This window comes from Mixophyes fleayi, chromosome 4, assembly GCF_038048845.1.
Source record: "Mixophyes fleayi isolate aMixFle1 chromosome 4, aMixFle1.hap1, whole genome shotgun sequence".
In the NCBI taxonomy this organism is placed as follows: domain Eukaryota; kingdom Metazoa; phylum Chordata; class Amphibia; order Anura; family Limnodynastidae; genus Mixophyes; species Mixophyes fleayi.
In genome coordinates, this window is record NC_134405.1 from 275,031,774 (window position 1) to 275,048,418 (window position 16,645).

The 16,645-nt window shown below is 37.7% G+C and overlaps 1 protein-coding gene across 2 annotated transcripts in view; it reads right to left on the reverse strand.

Moving 5' to 3' along the window:
• The window catches only part of ANKHD1 (ankyrin repeat and KH domain containing 1), a 195,995-nt gene that overhangs the window by 104,640 nt on the left and 74,710 nt on the right, over positions 1–16,645 (reverse strand). For both annotated transcript variants that reach the window (XM_075209750.1, XM_075209749.1), the window contains exons 11-15: positions 12,265–12,352; positions 6,528–6,655; positions 3,737–3,880; positions 2,401–2,488; positions 1,091–1,819 (exon numbers count right to left, since the gene is read on the reverse strand). In XM_075209750.1, coding sequence (XP_075065851.1) covers positions 1,091–1,819; positions 2,401–2,488; positions 3,737–3,880; positions 6,528–6,655; positions 12,265–12,352 — 1,177 coding nt within the window. The remainder of the gene's footprint in view (positions 1–1,090; positions 1,820–2,400; positions 2,489–3,736; positions 3,881–6,527; positions 6,656–12,264; positions 12,353–16,645) is intronic.

Below are 16,645 nucleotides of genomic sequence, written 5' to 3' on the forward strand. Positions count from 1 at the left end.
ATGGCCAATACCCTAATAATGTAAACAGCATCACTTTAAACACAAGTAGTTACACAATTCTATAGGTAAATTTCTAGGGCAATATAACAAAATACAAACGGACATGATTATGTTTGCATGCTATTTTAAACTTTTTGTCCTGTATCTGATCATATTTTTCCAACATAATCTAAATAAAATAAAATAATTCAAATAGGTAACCAAAAGAAAACACCGTCAAAAAATAAAATTGGGTAGACAGTGATATTTAAAGGTTTTTTTTTAAACATAAAACATTTATAAAGTTAATCAGGGGATTCATGCCTAATTAATCAATGTTAAATAATCAATTACAGATACTTAAAAATCAATCTGCTTACAGCAACCGAAAAATTCAACATTTAATACAGAATTGGTGAAAAACAGATTAACCAAGATTTTGTATCTTTTTGTTCCTAAATTAATTGCTGTTCCTTCAACTACATGGTAACGATCCTTATAATACAGCTAAAAATAGGGATCACTAGAGTTCATACACATGAACAAAACATGAACATTGAGCAACTGGAATAAACATTAATGTTCTGGCCATGTGAATGCACTATGTGTTCTTCATAGGGCTCTATCATCCCTACCTTTAGTAGAAAACATGGCACACAGAACTGGACCTCTGGCTCAGACCAAATGGAAACATTTTAAACTAGTCCATCTCAAATATGACAAGCTGTTAAAACAAAACCAAACCTAAAACAAGTTGCTACTGGGAATTAGCATTTAACCCCCACCACCACACAACTGGGTATAGTAAAACTAGAAACCCATTTATATGAGTTTTATATGCGTTCTCATTGAAAAACTGGTAGTGGGATACATACGGTGTTTGTTTTATAAATGTATCATATGGTGGGGAAAAAAACCAAACCTCTACCGCACTTGAACACCCAATGCTGGCTGTCATAAAAAATTGTTCTTATATTATAATGTAAAAAGTCAAGAGTTCGTGATTGTATTGTGTCTACTTAATGGGACAAATTGAAAAATATCATGTTCAGTGACAGTAAAACATTCAAGAGTAAAAAAATAAAAAATAAAAAAACATGTTTAAAACTACCTGCCATGATGTCATCAAGAGTTTCATTTAGAGTTTGTGCTGGAGATGCAACCATTAACCCATCCGTCACTTGAGATGATAAAATCTGACTTGTGATTGGTGGCTGCTCCAGTGCAGAATTGTCATATAATTTAGGTTCATGATAATTCATTTCAGGAATTCCTAAGTCACTAGGCAATTTGGAAAAAGACGCTGGCAGTGATTGTATGGGTATAAATCCTATCTGTTCTGCAGCCGACTGGGACAAAATCTTTTGTTCAACTTCACACAAAACTGTATTCACCTGAAGTAACTCTGAACAATTTTCCTCTGTTGAAATGCTCTCATTAACTATTGGTGGAGATGTCCTTTTTGCTGTGCAAGGCTGTACAACAGTGGTGTCCTTGATGGAAGTGGTTTCCAAACCCTCTTTGGTAAATTGTTGCTGTGTTTTTATTTGTAATTGTCTCTCTACCTTCTGAAGCTCTTTTAAAATTTTCTTTTTTTTCTGGACTTGTTCTTCTCTGTTTTTTTTTAACTCTTCAATCTTATCTTTATTTAAAGGCTCCCCTTGAATCAATTCTAAAGACTTTAGCTGTGCTTTCTCAATAGCACTAATGCGTTGACCAAGTTCATTGAGCTTTCCTTCAGTTTCTTCTACTATGCATTCCAAGGGCTGATATGGATGGAAAGGTGACCTTAGGTCCTGATCTGACAAATGTAGGCTATAAGATGTCTGTGTTGATGCACCTGTATAAATAAACACAAATTTGTAACACACAAAAAGCAGCATTGTATGTATGCCTATTCCCTTTAAAAGCAGCTTTGGCTTTAAAAGCAGGTGGCTGCTTTAGACAGTGGAAAGAAAATTTCAGTTTCTTTGAGAGCAGCTTACGATTCGTTGAGAGCGTCTCTCAACCAATCAGATGCCTCATGCACTTCAAAACTCCACCACTAGTTACTCCTACTGGGTTATATTCTACATGAATCTACTGTGTTTATTGTACAAATAAAACCTCTGATGTCCTTACAATAGAGTCCCCGCCAGGCTTGACTATACATCCAGAGTAGATAAAAAGGCTACATATAGTTTAGTTGTTTTGATAAAGCTTTGCTGTACATCTGTAAAAATTGCTATAATACATTTACGTTCTGCGGCCATTTTAATTAAACATTCAAAACGTCCGCAAACATATACCAAATCAGGATTACATACATTAATTAAAACAAACATAAAAAGAGGAATTTCCAAAATAGCAAATCTTCAAATTCTTGAAAGCAGTGAAACCCCCCCCCCCCCCTCCAAAAAAAACCACACAACTACTGCCTACCTCTTTCTAAATCCATTTGTTCTGGAGCCTTATCTGGTTCTTGAGGCGGCACAACCATTGCCAGAGCATGCACTGGTACACGTGAAACCTACAGAGGTGCATGTGTGAAATACAAAAAACACATTAATATGTTTTAATGACCTTAAATTCTGTCAATTCTGTTCATAATGTTTTCATTATTTTTTAATGGCCTGCTAAATGCAAGTTGTATTACAGAAAATAATCTCTGAATAACATTCGAAGATATACATGTAAAGATTTTTGTAGCTTGAAAGAATTTCAGTTATTTCACATCCTATTTATAACTGCTATGCAGCGGAGCACAAATGGTTGTATTTTAGCTACCATTTCAGGCCGGTTGAGGTGTCCTTCAGTGAGATTAGACAAGAAATCTGCTGTTTGTAGTACAGTATTTCTCTTAATGGTCGTTATAAATTATACTAGTAGGTATTTTATGTAAACCCTCGCTTTTTAATTACTGAGGTTGGAAAAAAAGCACAACTGTTTTGATTCTGAGGAATGCAAAACAGAACCTCAAGTACAATAATCATTAATAGCTTCACAAAGGCAAGAAAAAAAAAAAGTTATTTGTGATCTGTTCAAATGTTACTCTTATTTTCATACTTTTTGTGGATAAAAGGCTCAGCTCAGTGTTTTTGTTGAAGGAATACAGAGAAAACCTTAAGTCACATTAAAATCTGTTTTGTTTTTTTTTAAAAGTTAATGGAGTTATTATTAATACAGGCAGATACTTCTCGAGGTTCTCCAGGCGGCTGCCACCGATCTTCTTAAAACACCTGCTTGACATGACCTCCTCTGCATACCCTCTTATACATACTACCTCTGACACCACCTTTCACTTGTCTCCGAAAATTCTCTGGTACCGCTACTAACTTAAAAAACATATGAAACGGCCGACTTTCAAATACTCTCTGAAAACCCATTATTTAGTAGAGCCTCAAACTTTTACACCATCCATCTCCAACCCTGGCCCATAGATGCTCTTCTTGACCGAGTCGTATCCCTTTTCGATTGTAAGCTCTGTTAGGAGCAAGGCTTTCCTTACCCGTTCGTTTTACATTAGCATTTATTTTATTTACCTTGCATGTCCCAGTTTTACGCATGCTCTTTCTTTCCCCACTATCTGGCACAGCTGAGCACTGTGGCACCTTACAAATTTGGATTTATTTATATAGTGCCAGAAATCTCTACAGCACACTTCAAAACAATAAAATATTAAGTCCATAAGTGTGATACATTATAGCTTTATCTCTGTAAAGTTATAAAAGAATGTAGATTTAAAAAAGAAAGAAAAAAGAAAAACACGTTACATTACCGAATGTTGATCTTGAGGAGGGGGCGTTATCTGACAGAGGTCAGTTGATGGGGCTGCTAAAACATTGTTTGGGTAATCCAATAAATAAGAAACAACATTGGTATGACCACCCTTTGCAGCTTCTATCAGCATTGTGGAACCATCCTGCACACACAAAAAAATATAGAATCACTATATGTTAATGTGCTGATTAATAGAAAAACATACTTTAGAAATAAGTGAAAACAGTAGCGTTATAACTCTGTACACAAAGTCCTTAAACGTCCCAAGTTATTCTTTTAATATTTGTGATGATAAAAAACATTTCCAATATCTGCTGTTTTGGATATGCTGGATAAAACATGTATGGAATTTCTTTTGGATATACCTGCTATCTTCAGAAAAAAAATTCCATAGAAACCGGAGGAGAAAAAGGATCTGAAACCTGGCCTTGGAAATAGACCTGCAATCCCAGACCAGACTGTTTTGACAAAGTGTATTTAACCAGGTAAATGGTTTCTATTTTTATTTGATGTATGTGTATTACTTTTATTATTGTGTTTACTGAAATCAGTACAAAACATACTGCCCTATCTGCTCCACGGGAGGTTTCTGTCCTCCCTGAGCTCGCCTTAGGACACCAGCGTTACGGTTTGACAGGCGTGCCGCCTCAGTCAAACTCCCCACCTGCCACTGTCCTCGGAGCGGGTCTTTCTGCTTGGTAATTTTTAAAAGGAGATACCCAGCATGAACAAGGATATGTGGAGAATCCATCACCACCGATTCAGAGAACCTGTTTTACCATCAGTTTGGTACAAAGTCACTTCACACACTTTGTGGAATCTCACTTATTGAAATCAAACTACTGCACTGGAAGTTGCTTTTCTTCATTTCTGGCAAACTGACTTCCCCATTTCAAGCTATCTTAAATTAACTTTGAGTCACAAATTGCAAACCTAAAATGCAGTATAAAAATATTTTCTAATTATAGTATATAGGATTACTTTTATAATTGTTTCTTTTTCTGTATTGCTTATTCAGACAAGCACTTTCAGAGGATTTCCTTCCATCGCATTTCAAAAGAATGGCCAGAACGGAAGGCTAGAAAACGGCTCTGAATATAAGAGGCATATACACTGGTCAACAATGGTTTTGTTAAATGGATAATTTTGACTGATTTGTATGCATTTTCTGGCGCATATTCCAAAAATGAGGTCAGAATTTGTCTTAAGGACTCCATATTATTTTTTTTTTCAACCAAGCATTTGTTTAATCAAAATTATACTTTTTGCCCAAAACAACCTGGTGTATAAGTCATTTTTAAATTTAATTTTGGATTCATTACTTTCACAATGAGCAAACAATCATGTTAAATGCATTAGCAATTCCCTATGAATCATTTATTTCTATATAAGCAGAACATAAAGTGGATAAATATGCTGCGTATATGATGAAACTGTATGAATCACTCCCCCATTTTCAGTTTATAACTATACAGTGTGTGCATACTTTCACAAAATGCCTCGCAGATGTATAAATCATCCAAACAATTTTTTGTTATGTGTTGTGTGGTGAATAAACTTTCAGGTCGCAAAGAAGAAACATTACGCCTTTGGTAAGTAAATTGTATGAGATCTACTTTGGGTGTAAAATTGGAGATCAGGACAAATCTTGGGACTCATATCTGTTGTGCTTCGTGTTTAACTTTGCTTAATAGTTGGCTGAATGGTAAATCTTGCAACATGCCATTCGCAGTTCCTATGGTATAGAGAGAACCAAAGGACCATTCCAAATCAAAGACATAACAAGCAAGTTTCAGAATTCAGTTAAATATCCTGATATTCGTTCAGCCATCTGGCCTGTTCCTCACAGTGCAGAGCTACCAATTCCAGTGCCACCAGAAGCATGGAACTTAGATTCAGAAGATGTTGGTGATGTAGAGTTTCCTAGAATAAGTGAAGCAAAAATCAAAGCAGGGATATTTGTTGGACACAAATACGAGAGCTCATGAAGATTTTGAGAGAAGCTTGAACGAGTCAGGTAGCAGCATGGGGATCATTCCCCACAATTGCGAAAAACTTTCTGGGAAACAAGAAGGCTTAGAACTACAAAGAACTGGTTAGTGAACTTCTTAAAAACTACAGAGCCCTGGGATGCAATGTGTCTTGGAAGATACATTTTTTAAATTTGCATTTGGGGGTATATTTACTAAACTGTGGGTTTGAAAAAATGGAGATGTTGCCCATAGCAACCTCTCAGATTCTAGCTTATTTATTTTGTGCATGCTAGAAAATGACAGCTAGAATCTGATTGGTTGCTATAGGCCTCATCTCCGCTTTTTCAAGCACGCAGTTTAGTAATTATACCCCTTGGACTTTTTCCCAGAAACTCCTGGAAATGTAAGTGATTAACATTGTGAATGCTTTTACCAGGTTATATCATAATATAAGGTGAAGGAGCTCTCTTCCCATCCATTCTCATCTGGAGAGGGACCCAGATCTCTCACATGTTCACACATGGCGACTATGCAATAAAGGTGTCAAGTAATAAGCCATACAGTATTGAAATCATGCTTGTGTGTGGGAGATTGGAGACAGATTTCTTCAAATGGTAATAGAGCTCTTAGAGATTGTACTGGTAGGAGAGAGACTAGCAAATGCTTAATTTGGATATATGCAAAAGGTGCAAAGTGTAATTTTAGGAACTTTTTGTTGGATATCAGGTAAATATATGCAGTGCTTGCTTTTAGCATATTTGTTAAAAAACAAAATCAATAATCATCTGTCTCAAATGACCCATTAAGGGAAATTACCTTCAGTCTATACGTTGGATCTGCTCCATGTGCCAACAGTTGCTCAACAACTGCAAGATGTCCTCCAGCACATGCGAGGGACACCACAGTGTGATCGTTATTGGCTGTTGCCCTGTTTATGTTGGCTCCTTTAAAAAATAAATTAAAAATAAATATCAATTACAGCTTAACGCTTCAATTTAATGGCAAGTTTATTATTGAACACCACTGTCTAATTACGTATCCACCCATTTCTTTATATCATCACCTGTGAATATGTACAATACTGTAAAAAGGCTTTCCACCATTATTTTAAGTGCGATTCTAAAGCACCTGTTAGTTTTCATGCATTTTACCCATTTTTTGCAGCGCATTACTCTCCTTAAGGTGGTAGGAGGGCGTAAGGGGGCAGGGTACCGCAAATCGCATAATTTAAGCTCCCAATGGGCAGTTTGCGGGAGAATTGCCTGCTCTCCCAGAAGTCCGGGGGACCTACACAGAATTCAGAAGTCTCACGGACATTCCAGGAAAGTGGGCAAGTATGATGTATAGTTTGTACATAGAACACTCCTTGAAAATTATAATGGGCACATAATTTTTTTTTTTTTACCAAACACTAGTTCAAATTTTCAACAAAATTACTTGTATGAAGTCTCCCATTTGCAGATGTATTACCTTAAATGACATTAAACATTCCACATTTTTAAAATTATGTCATGTGACACCAGTGGCATCTCTACTCTTCAAATAAACTCTCAAAATAAATAAAGTTATATTGTACAGATGCAACATCTAAGGATATAATTTACACATATTGAGGTCACTTATATTGTATTATATCCTTCAACCGGCTTCTCTGCCCTCTCATTTGACTAACTCTTTCCCTGCCATTTCCACATTGATGTTCTAATGCTACATTAAAACTCAATTGATCGTCTTTCAAGAGTCAGCTCTTCCTCAAATCTGCATCAACACCAGAATTTGCCTTGGGGTCACATCCTTTTCTACACCCTCTGCGTTACTCCTCACATCTAGTCGCTTTTCCAGTACTCTTGCCTACACATTCAAAATATGGCTAAAAACAAACTGAATATCAAAAATGCAACCAAAACTCTTATCTGTTATCTCATCATCTGCCACTTTGACTACTGAAACCGCTTCAATCTGTCCTAAAAGCTGAGTGAGGCTTGTCACTCTACATGTGTAATGAAACTAGGGGATTAATTTAACACAACCATGTCATGTAGCTTGCTTCTCAGAGTATGGATGCTGATCAGTATACATTTTAGTCCTTTCTGTCCCCCATGTTACATGTATCCACATGTATGCATTAAGCACAAGATGCGTTTTAACTGTTCATTGTACTGTTTTTAAATGAGATGCAGCCCCCCTCGGTAGGCAATCTTCCCGAGAAGATGCAAAGTGCAGCCTATTCCCCAAGTGCACCAAGTACCTTTTCGAACCATTACAGATGGCCGGGTGAAGCTTCCAGAAGACTGGCCAGTCTCGGCTGAGAGTGCCGGACAGCAAGAGAATGATCACCTGCATATCATCATTGGAAGGGTTAAACCAGGTATAGTTTTGCAAATTTTATCACTAGTGATCAGGCTCTTTTCAGGAGTTCCTTTGTGTGAACCACAAAGTTGGAAAGCCCCCGAGTTATGCTCTAGCCTCCATGGTTTAATTATATTGCCATTGATTAAGTTGCTTTTTTTGAGATTCATTGTGTAAACATGTTATCATGGTGCCACTGCTGGCAGGAGACTGAAATGGAAATAGTCAATGCTTGAGTCACGATCCAGCCCCAGGAGGTAAGACCCGCCAAACAGGTTGGCAGAGGAACCACCTGAAAGAATGGGGACCAAATACTACAAAAATATTGTGCCTGGAGACCAGAGGGAGATTCTGCAATCTTGAAGAACTAGATGTCAGGATTGGCAATGAAGGGTTACTGCTCCCACTGGACTGACAGAAGGCTCATTCCACATCAGATCAACACAGGGTTTCAAACTGATCGTTTCAGATTGCAATGAAATTTGGTATAATAAGTGCTGCCATGGGTATAAAGAAAACCCCCCAAATCATAGACTGATGTGTGTACTGGTTTTGAAGTTATATGCCTTTAAATTTGCACTTTAACAAAAAACTTGCTTTTAACATTTGTTTAAATTGCATTTGTAGCTCACCTGATTGAGCTAGACAGTAGGGCAATGTCTCATTTTAAACCTTTTTTTATGGGCTTTCATATGATATATAGCACAGTATCATGTCTCAATAAAAATGAAAAATTTAACATTTTCAAAATCAAAATTTTGCTTTTCAAAAAGCCATATTTTAATTTAAAAAAAAAAATAAAAAAAAATCTCAAATTGTTCACTGTTAACAAATCCCCAAAGTTTTATTTTGGGATCCTAATGGGATCATCTGCTACAGGAGCTTTCAGTTTGGACTGTTTGTCAAAATAATGAAATTGGAAACTATCTAGGCATGTTCATTACTTTTAATTTATCTCCTTAAACAATCCCTATGATGTATATTATGTACAATGACGCATTATGTTAAATACTGAAATATTTAAAACATTTGTGATCATTTTATGCCTTTCACATATTATAAGAAAGGTTACTACAGATCATCAACATTTGGTGCTGCTGCTCTGGATGGATGGTGCTACTTAATGCGTCGAAACCGGCTAAAGGCTTCATTTGTTTTTAGGATTTCAGAAAGAGAGTACATTCAACCTGTTGGGAGTTAATGGATTCACCTTACATAGAACATCTACCACAGTAATCAATAGAACATCTGACTATCTTGGGTATGTAAAAGGTGGTGATGGACCAGCTGAATGAAGGAATGTCACTCAATGTTTTCATCTTTCACCAGAATAAATGTGAGCCACCATTTTTTGTCATAGACAGCAGTAAGATACCCTCTGATGTCAGCAAGTGGGTGTTGATACTACATTATCTTGAGGAACTGAACAATGACCCTCTTGCTCTTTTTGAAGTGTCCCAAGTTGTTTTCTACAGCTGGCAGAAATTTTTGCAACTTTTGGTATTTCAGAAAATAATTTACACATCCATTCTGAAACAGTTCTCAACCCCTTCTTATTAAAAGTATTAGCCTTTTTAAATGGGTTGAAACAATAAGGTTTCAACCCATTTAAAAAGGGTAACAATAAAGTGTCACTTTCCTCCATCTTGATTATTCTTTAATTCTCTAAAACAGTTTACACACCAACCATTGCAAAAACAGTTCTAAACCAATTTAAACACCACAGCAGGCTCAGACTGGGGTGCCGGGGAGTCAAGGAAATAATTCCCATGAGACTCTGCTGAGGGGTGAGGAGAGCATGTGCTGAGCTCTGATTGGAGAAGCCCATCGCATGATCTTCTGACCCGTGGAGATCAGCAGCAAGCCTCAAGGGCTGTGCCTTCTCTTCTCTGCCTGGCCAGGTACCTGAGCCTTCTTCTTGCGAGTACAGTGTTGCTCCCTGTCTGCTGTCTCTACCACTCCCAGCACCCCTTCTCCAAATTGCTGTTCCTCCCTTCTCCCAGTTTTATACTCCACTGTAATTAAAAACTCTGCTTTTTCAAATGTGACACAAATGGTCCAGGGTCAGATTAGGTTTGGGTTGGCTTAAATTAGCGACCAAGCGGCTTTTCTTCACTAAGTAAAGCCCACCCAAACCTAACCTGTCCCTGTAAAAGGCGGGCCTATTCAACAAAATTGAAGTATCTTTCCACTTAAGTTTACACGACTCCACAGAAGTGGGAGAGCAGGCGCTGTCTGTAAAATCTTGTCCACAACAACATCTGAAGAGGAAAGCGCATTCCTCTAATGATGTGAACTGGAAAAAATATGGTTTTGTTGATTATCTCAGATCATGAAATCACTCAAAACTAAAAGCTCATGTAGCAGATTATCCCATCAGGGTCCCAAAATAAGACTTTGGGGATTTATGAACAGTATGAACAATTTGAGATGTTTTTCAAAAAAAATTTAAATATCGCTTTTTTAAAAAAAAAATGTAAAAATTTTGATTTTGAAAAGGTTACATTTTTAATGAAACATGATGATGCGTTATATATCATGAAAGCCCATAAAAAAAAAAAAAAAAAAAAAAAAAGAGGTTATAAATGATACCTTGCCCAACTGTCTAGCTCAAATCAGGTGAGCTACAAATACAATTTAACATTAAAAGCAAGTTTTTTGTTACTAAAAAGTGCAGCTTTAAAGGCGTATAACTTCGAAACCAGTGCACATATCAGCCTTAGATTTGGGGGGTTTCATTACACCCATGACAGCATTTATTATACAAAATTTAATTGAAATTGGTGAAAGGTAGAATTTTCTCTAAAATTGTGTTGATTTGAAGTGGAATGACCCAGAAGAAGCAGAGGCTACAAGTGAGCAACTGCGCAGAAGGCACGCTTCTTTCATCATCTGGACTCCCTGCAGGTTTTGTAGATCTGTGTTATACCAAAAGTTAATGATCAGTGTTCCAGTCACACCGCTTTTGGTAGGCAATTTATGTAAAGGAAATAGCGCAGGGCGCTTATTTATACAATTGCACGTACACTTATTTTTTGATATTGTGTATATTTTGAGATAGGAAATCTTCATTTCTGAGACCAGGGTAGAAAAGGTGTTTATTCTGTTTAGCCTTGCTAGAGCAAATGCATTCATGTCTAAGGTATAGATTTGATTTCCGATAAGGATTTGTAAGTCTGTTGTGTAGTCTAGAGGATGTGCTCATTAAGACCAATTAAGTCTATTCAATGTGAGTGACCAACACTTGAATGCACAACAGTGGGCAGTTACCTGAATGCAGGTCCTGTTCCACAGACAGGAACTCTAAACAATGGAGACAGAACATCTGAAGAAATCAGGGGGATGTGGAAGTTAAATTGTGTTAGATGCAAAACTAGATTACATCCTGAGATCTGATGAAATATTCTAGACAGGTTGGAGCCAGCTAGGTCCAGGGGGCTGGCTTACCTCTGCTAGGCGTTATGTCAGAACTGTATCAAAAGGTGAGCTGTGTGAGCGTTACTCTGCTATGGGAGTCTATCTGGGTAATCTTAGATTCGCTCCAAGCAAAAAGCCTGTGGGTGCCTCAATGTCATGACATGATCCACTAGACCACATTGCATCTCGCTTTTAATTAGCTCCCCATAGCCTTCAAAATAAAATTCAAATTCCCTCACCTACAAAGACCTCATCATCACCCCTTCATACATGTGAATCCTCATCTTGAAACAAGCACCTTTATGTCCTATTGAATCTGCCTCTGACCTGCGTTTCACTTGTCTCTGATAACCACCTTTCACTCATGCATACAAAACTCCTGTACTGTACTCTGCACTGCTAGCCATCTCTAAAATTCCCTACCACAAATAGTCAGATTGTTCTCCAGTCTCAAATCTTTAATTAAGATGTGTGTTTGCAATCAGCCTTTAGAGAGTACTCTTCTCACACTTTTACACCTTTGCTACTGTCCCAATCTCTTATGAAGATTGGACTTCCCACCCTTCTTTTTCAAATCCGCATTCCTTTTGTCTACCTTGTATGTACAGATTTCATGTATTTTCTATCTTTTCACTGTCTAGCAGAGCATTTTGGAGCCTCAAAATCAACAATAACAATTCAATTAACAAAAGAAGAAATGCATTGTGAAAGTAGAAAAAGTGAAAAGGGTGTAGAGCTACATTTTTTTTTTTTTTTTGAAAACTAGCAGATATGGTCAGCAAATTACCTTTTCTAATAAGAAACTGAATAGTGCACAGGTGACCAGCTCGGGCAGCTTTCATTAGGGGTGTTCTACCTCCTTCTGATTCATGCTCCTGCAAGATACCACAAAAAAAAAAGAAAGACAAATATATAGAAAAACATACATATAGAGACGCACACATTATGCATTCTAATACAATCATTATACACATATCTTATAAAGCTTTTGCCACAACTGCAACAGGGTGACTAAGAGCCCGTGTGCTTTTCAGTGAGAAGTGCCACTTAAGTTTGTAGTAGAGTTGGGCAATAAAAGTGAGAAGCTTGGCAGTGAGTATTCCAGGGACTGGAAGCTGTGATTTGGGGGCCCAAATCACAAAATTATTAGAAGTGCAATACATAAATGGTAGAACCAAAGCTACAAGGTGAGCATGGCAGTTAACACAGAGGGAATGGGCCAATTATGTTTCTGACAAATCCAAATGAAAGCATCTCTTCTCAAAACATGTGCAATATGCCCAGGGTGACAGAAACAGGAGTTTTTTGTCATACCTGGCGATGGTGGAGAAGGCCGACGGAGCTGGTACCAGTCATTTGTGATAATAGTGGGGTTAAGCTGTTCCTGATACCCGATATTGTTGGTCTTTTATAATTATTATGCTAATACATAAGTTCCAGGTCCACTATGAATGGGCTGCCTTACAGGCATATTTGGATGCCGTTTCTCTCCCCAAGCTTTCCACAGATAGAAAGGAGTATCTAGACCAGTGGATCCCAAACTTTCTCAGTTCAAGGCACCCTTAGGGTCTCCATAATGTTTTCACCCCTAAGCCAAAATAATTACCAAGTAGTCCCCTGCCTTGCTTACTACCGGCCTTGGCCGCGGCACCCCTGTGAGAAAGCTGCGGCACCCCAGGGAGCCGCGGCACCCAGTTTGGGAACCACTGATCTAGAACCATCTTTCACCCTACAAGAAATTGATGCGGTTATGTCATTCCCTAATGGTAAAGCCCCTGAAGTGTTATAAATTGGTTTAAGCTCCTGTATTCTCACCCAGTAGCACGCATATGCGTTAATGGATATCTTCCTCAGCAATTTCAATTGAAGCAAAGCACTAGACAAGAATGCCCACTGTCCCCGCCTCTGTTTGCACTAGCAATAGAGCCTATGGCTTGTCAGATACGTCATGATAAACAAATTAAGAGACTTAAACCAGCAACATGTCGTTGGCGTATAACGGCACCTTCTCCTCCTTATTTGCTGTTTCTTTCAAACCATGAAGCCTCCCTAGGAGCTCTCGTGGGTAGATTACAGATTTAGGAGTTTTTCCGGAATAAAAATGAATTGGGATAAATCTAGTGTGTTTCCATTGGGATGCGAATGTTAACTGACACCGTTGAAAGGTCTCCAATTAAAATGGACAAGCAAATCCAAATATCTGGGAATATGGATTACTAATACCCTTTCAGAATATGTAGAACTGAACTTGCAACCTCAAATCGAGTATCTTAAATTGAAAATGCATGTTTGGAGGAAGCTCTCGCTATATATATATATATATATATATATATATATATATATATATATATATATATATATATATATATATATATATATATATATATATATATATATATATATATATATATATATATATTTCAGCAGTCATCCATATATTTGGGGAGGGGGAAGGGCCAAGGTTAAGCTCAGCTCGCTGTACAGGTCCAGATCCTCTGGTGGCCTTGCGCTGCCTAACTTGAAATTGTATTATATTGCCTCTCAGTTTGCCCATCGCAATGCATGGGTTTCTAATCCTGATTATTATGACCTACATTGGGAATTAATGCGCCAATTTAATGCTGACCATATGCCTTTACAGTGATGCTGTCGGGTCTTCCCCGTTTCTGATACAAGCAATTAGGATTTGAACAAATTAGTAATAAAATGGTGGGATATACTTATAATGACCCATGCACACCTATTTGGGGGACAAAGAAATTAAAGGAATTGGACACAGTGGAGGGGTCCAGGTGGTGGTCCCAATATGGTGTAATGGTTCTAAGTCAATTATATGACACGAATGATTTAAAATATTGAAAATTTTGAACAGTTATCCAGGGAATTCTCCATGCCCAGAACAATGTTCTTCTCCTACCTTCAATTACGACATACTATACCCACACAATTTAAGGGGGAACCACCGGTAATTGTTCTAGCCACACAGAGAAAAACTACAGACCCTTGGTCACCAGGGTTTGATTTCACATATGTACTCACATCTCTTATATGAATCCATGCTGGACGATTGGATGGCCTAACCCCTTTAACAGATAAGGGGTGGGGGGTGGCCATGGACAGCACTAGCAGTTACACAGCATCCTTAAAGTTCCAACAAAAACAAGTTTTCATTTTGAATAGGGCTTACTTGACCCTTATTAGATTGGCAAAGCTGGTAACACTCCCAATGGCCGAAATGTAATTCAGAAAATTGTAATTTTTGGCACCTTCTTTGGGAGTGCCTTTGCATACAAACCTATTGGCATAGGGTCACTCACTGTAATAAAAAAACTGGAACTGAGGTGTCCCTTCAGTCACCAGCCACCTGTCTCTATGGGCTCTGCCTGAAGGGTAAGGTCAATAAGCTGATGAAACGTTATATTTCTCATTTGCTCATGGTGGCTAAGGTTAGCATAGTGAGACTATAGGGCATGAGAGGATTGTTTATACCAGCAGACAGGCCCTAAAGAAATTTGAGAGCATATGGTGTAGATGGCTTGAGTCTCCCTTCGCACTCACTTCCATGAGCCGATGGGTCCCAAACGCTAGAGTCTACGGGTCCCGATGTCTAATGCTACATGTCATATACTTTGAATTGAGCATGCAGTGTCTAGTTGTGCCACTATGGCTATTGGATAGCTCACTCAGATCTTCTTCTTGTATCTGGATAAATACTCATGTGCTAATCTCGTTAAGGAACATGAATCATATATGCCTATACATATGATGTAATTTTGTGATGTACTTATATAGGTTATTCTCCCAACTCTGATTGTGTTAAACTTGTTGTTCTTTTAATTTATGTTCCTTTTTTTCTTCTTCTGTATGTTTGAACAGTTCTTGTTATGAATGCTATAATTAGGAGTGGTCCAATGTTACTCAGGAGCACTATCATCATCAGCTATTTATATAGCGCCACTAATTCCGCAGCACTTCTAGAGAACTCACTCAATCAATTCCCTAACACACACACACACACACACACACACACACACACACAGACAGACCGAGACAGACTATGGTCAATTTAATAGCAGTCAATTAACCTATTAGTATGTTTTTGGAGTGTGGGAGGAAACCACGCAAGCATGGGGAGAACATACAAACTCCATCCATATAAGTTCAATTTCCGACCATGGCCTTATAACCCCAGTGCTGTGTGGCAGAAATGCTAACTACTAAGCCATAGTGCTGCCGATGTGTGTATTCTATAACTGCCATCTCTAGGGGCCTAACCATTTAACCTAGCAACCAAGGGTACAAGAGGCCATACAATTGTCAGTGCTTGTTTTTGGTATAGAAAGGAAACATGCTTTTAATTTTCTCCATACATATGTACTAAAAGTATCTATTACAATGGCAGCCAGAAGTTAGTCCATGTGGCAGGAATCTATATGATCACACTAGCCAGCCCTGACAATGTGACTTAAACGTTGGGAGGAGGGGGGAATAAAAACAAATAATGAAATTTCTGATGCCATCATTCATAAAATCATAACAAATTACCATTAAGCTATATTTTATATACATTAATTTATTTCACTAGCTGAATGTTTACTCTGTTTGAAATAGGTAACCCTACAAATTAGAAGGATGCCAGTTTGGGGCTTTATGAACGGTGACCCTCTACCACAACCAAAATGTATTTTTAGTTTAAAAATAGCTGTAAGTAAAATGTGTTTTAAGTGTACCTACCACTACAGGATTGAAATCTATATTTAGTGAGGCATTGTATGTATTTATTGATTTTTTTAAAAACTCAGCCTGGGCATGACATCAATGAATTAATTAGTAGTGTGTTTTAATAATTATGCAGATTTGGTTTCTCGCACATTGAGGGTTCTTTAGTGCAGATTTGCATCGTTGTGCAAGGTTGATAAACTACAGCAGCCATTCATTTGTTTTCATTCTCTAATTAAAACAACTTGTTTGATATTATTAAATAATCCTCATGGTGTGCACTTCTAAGAGTAGCAGCTGTAGACATTATTATCCTTGACTGCACAATAATTTATTAGGATGACACACACACACACACACACACACACACATTAAGGTTCATTTAAGAACGTGCAAGAGTACAAACCAAAAGTGTAAATGTTCTTTCTCTATCCTACCACTGGGGGACA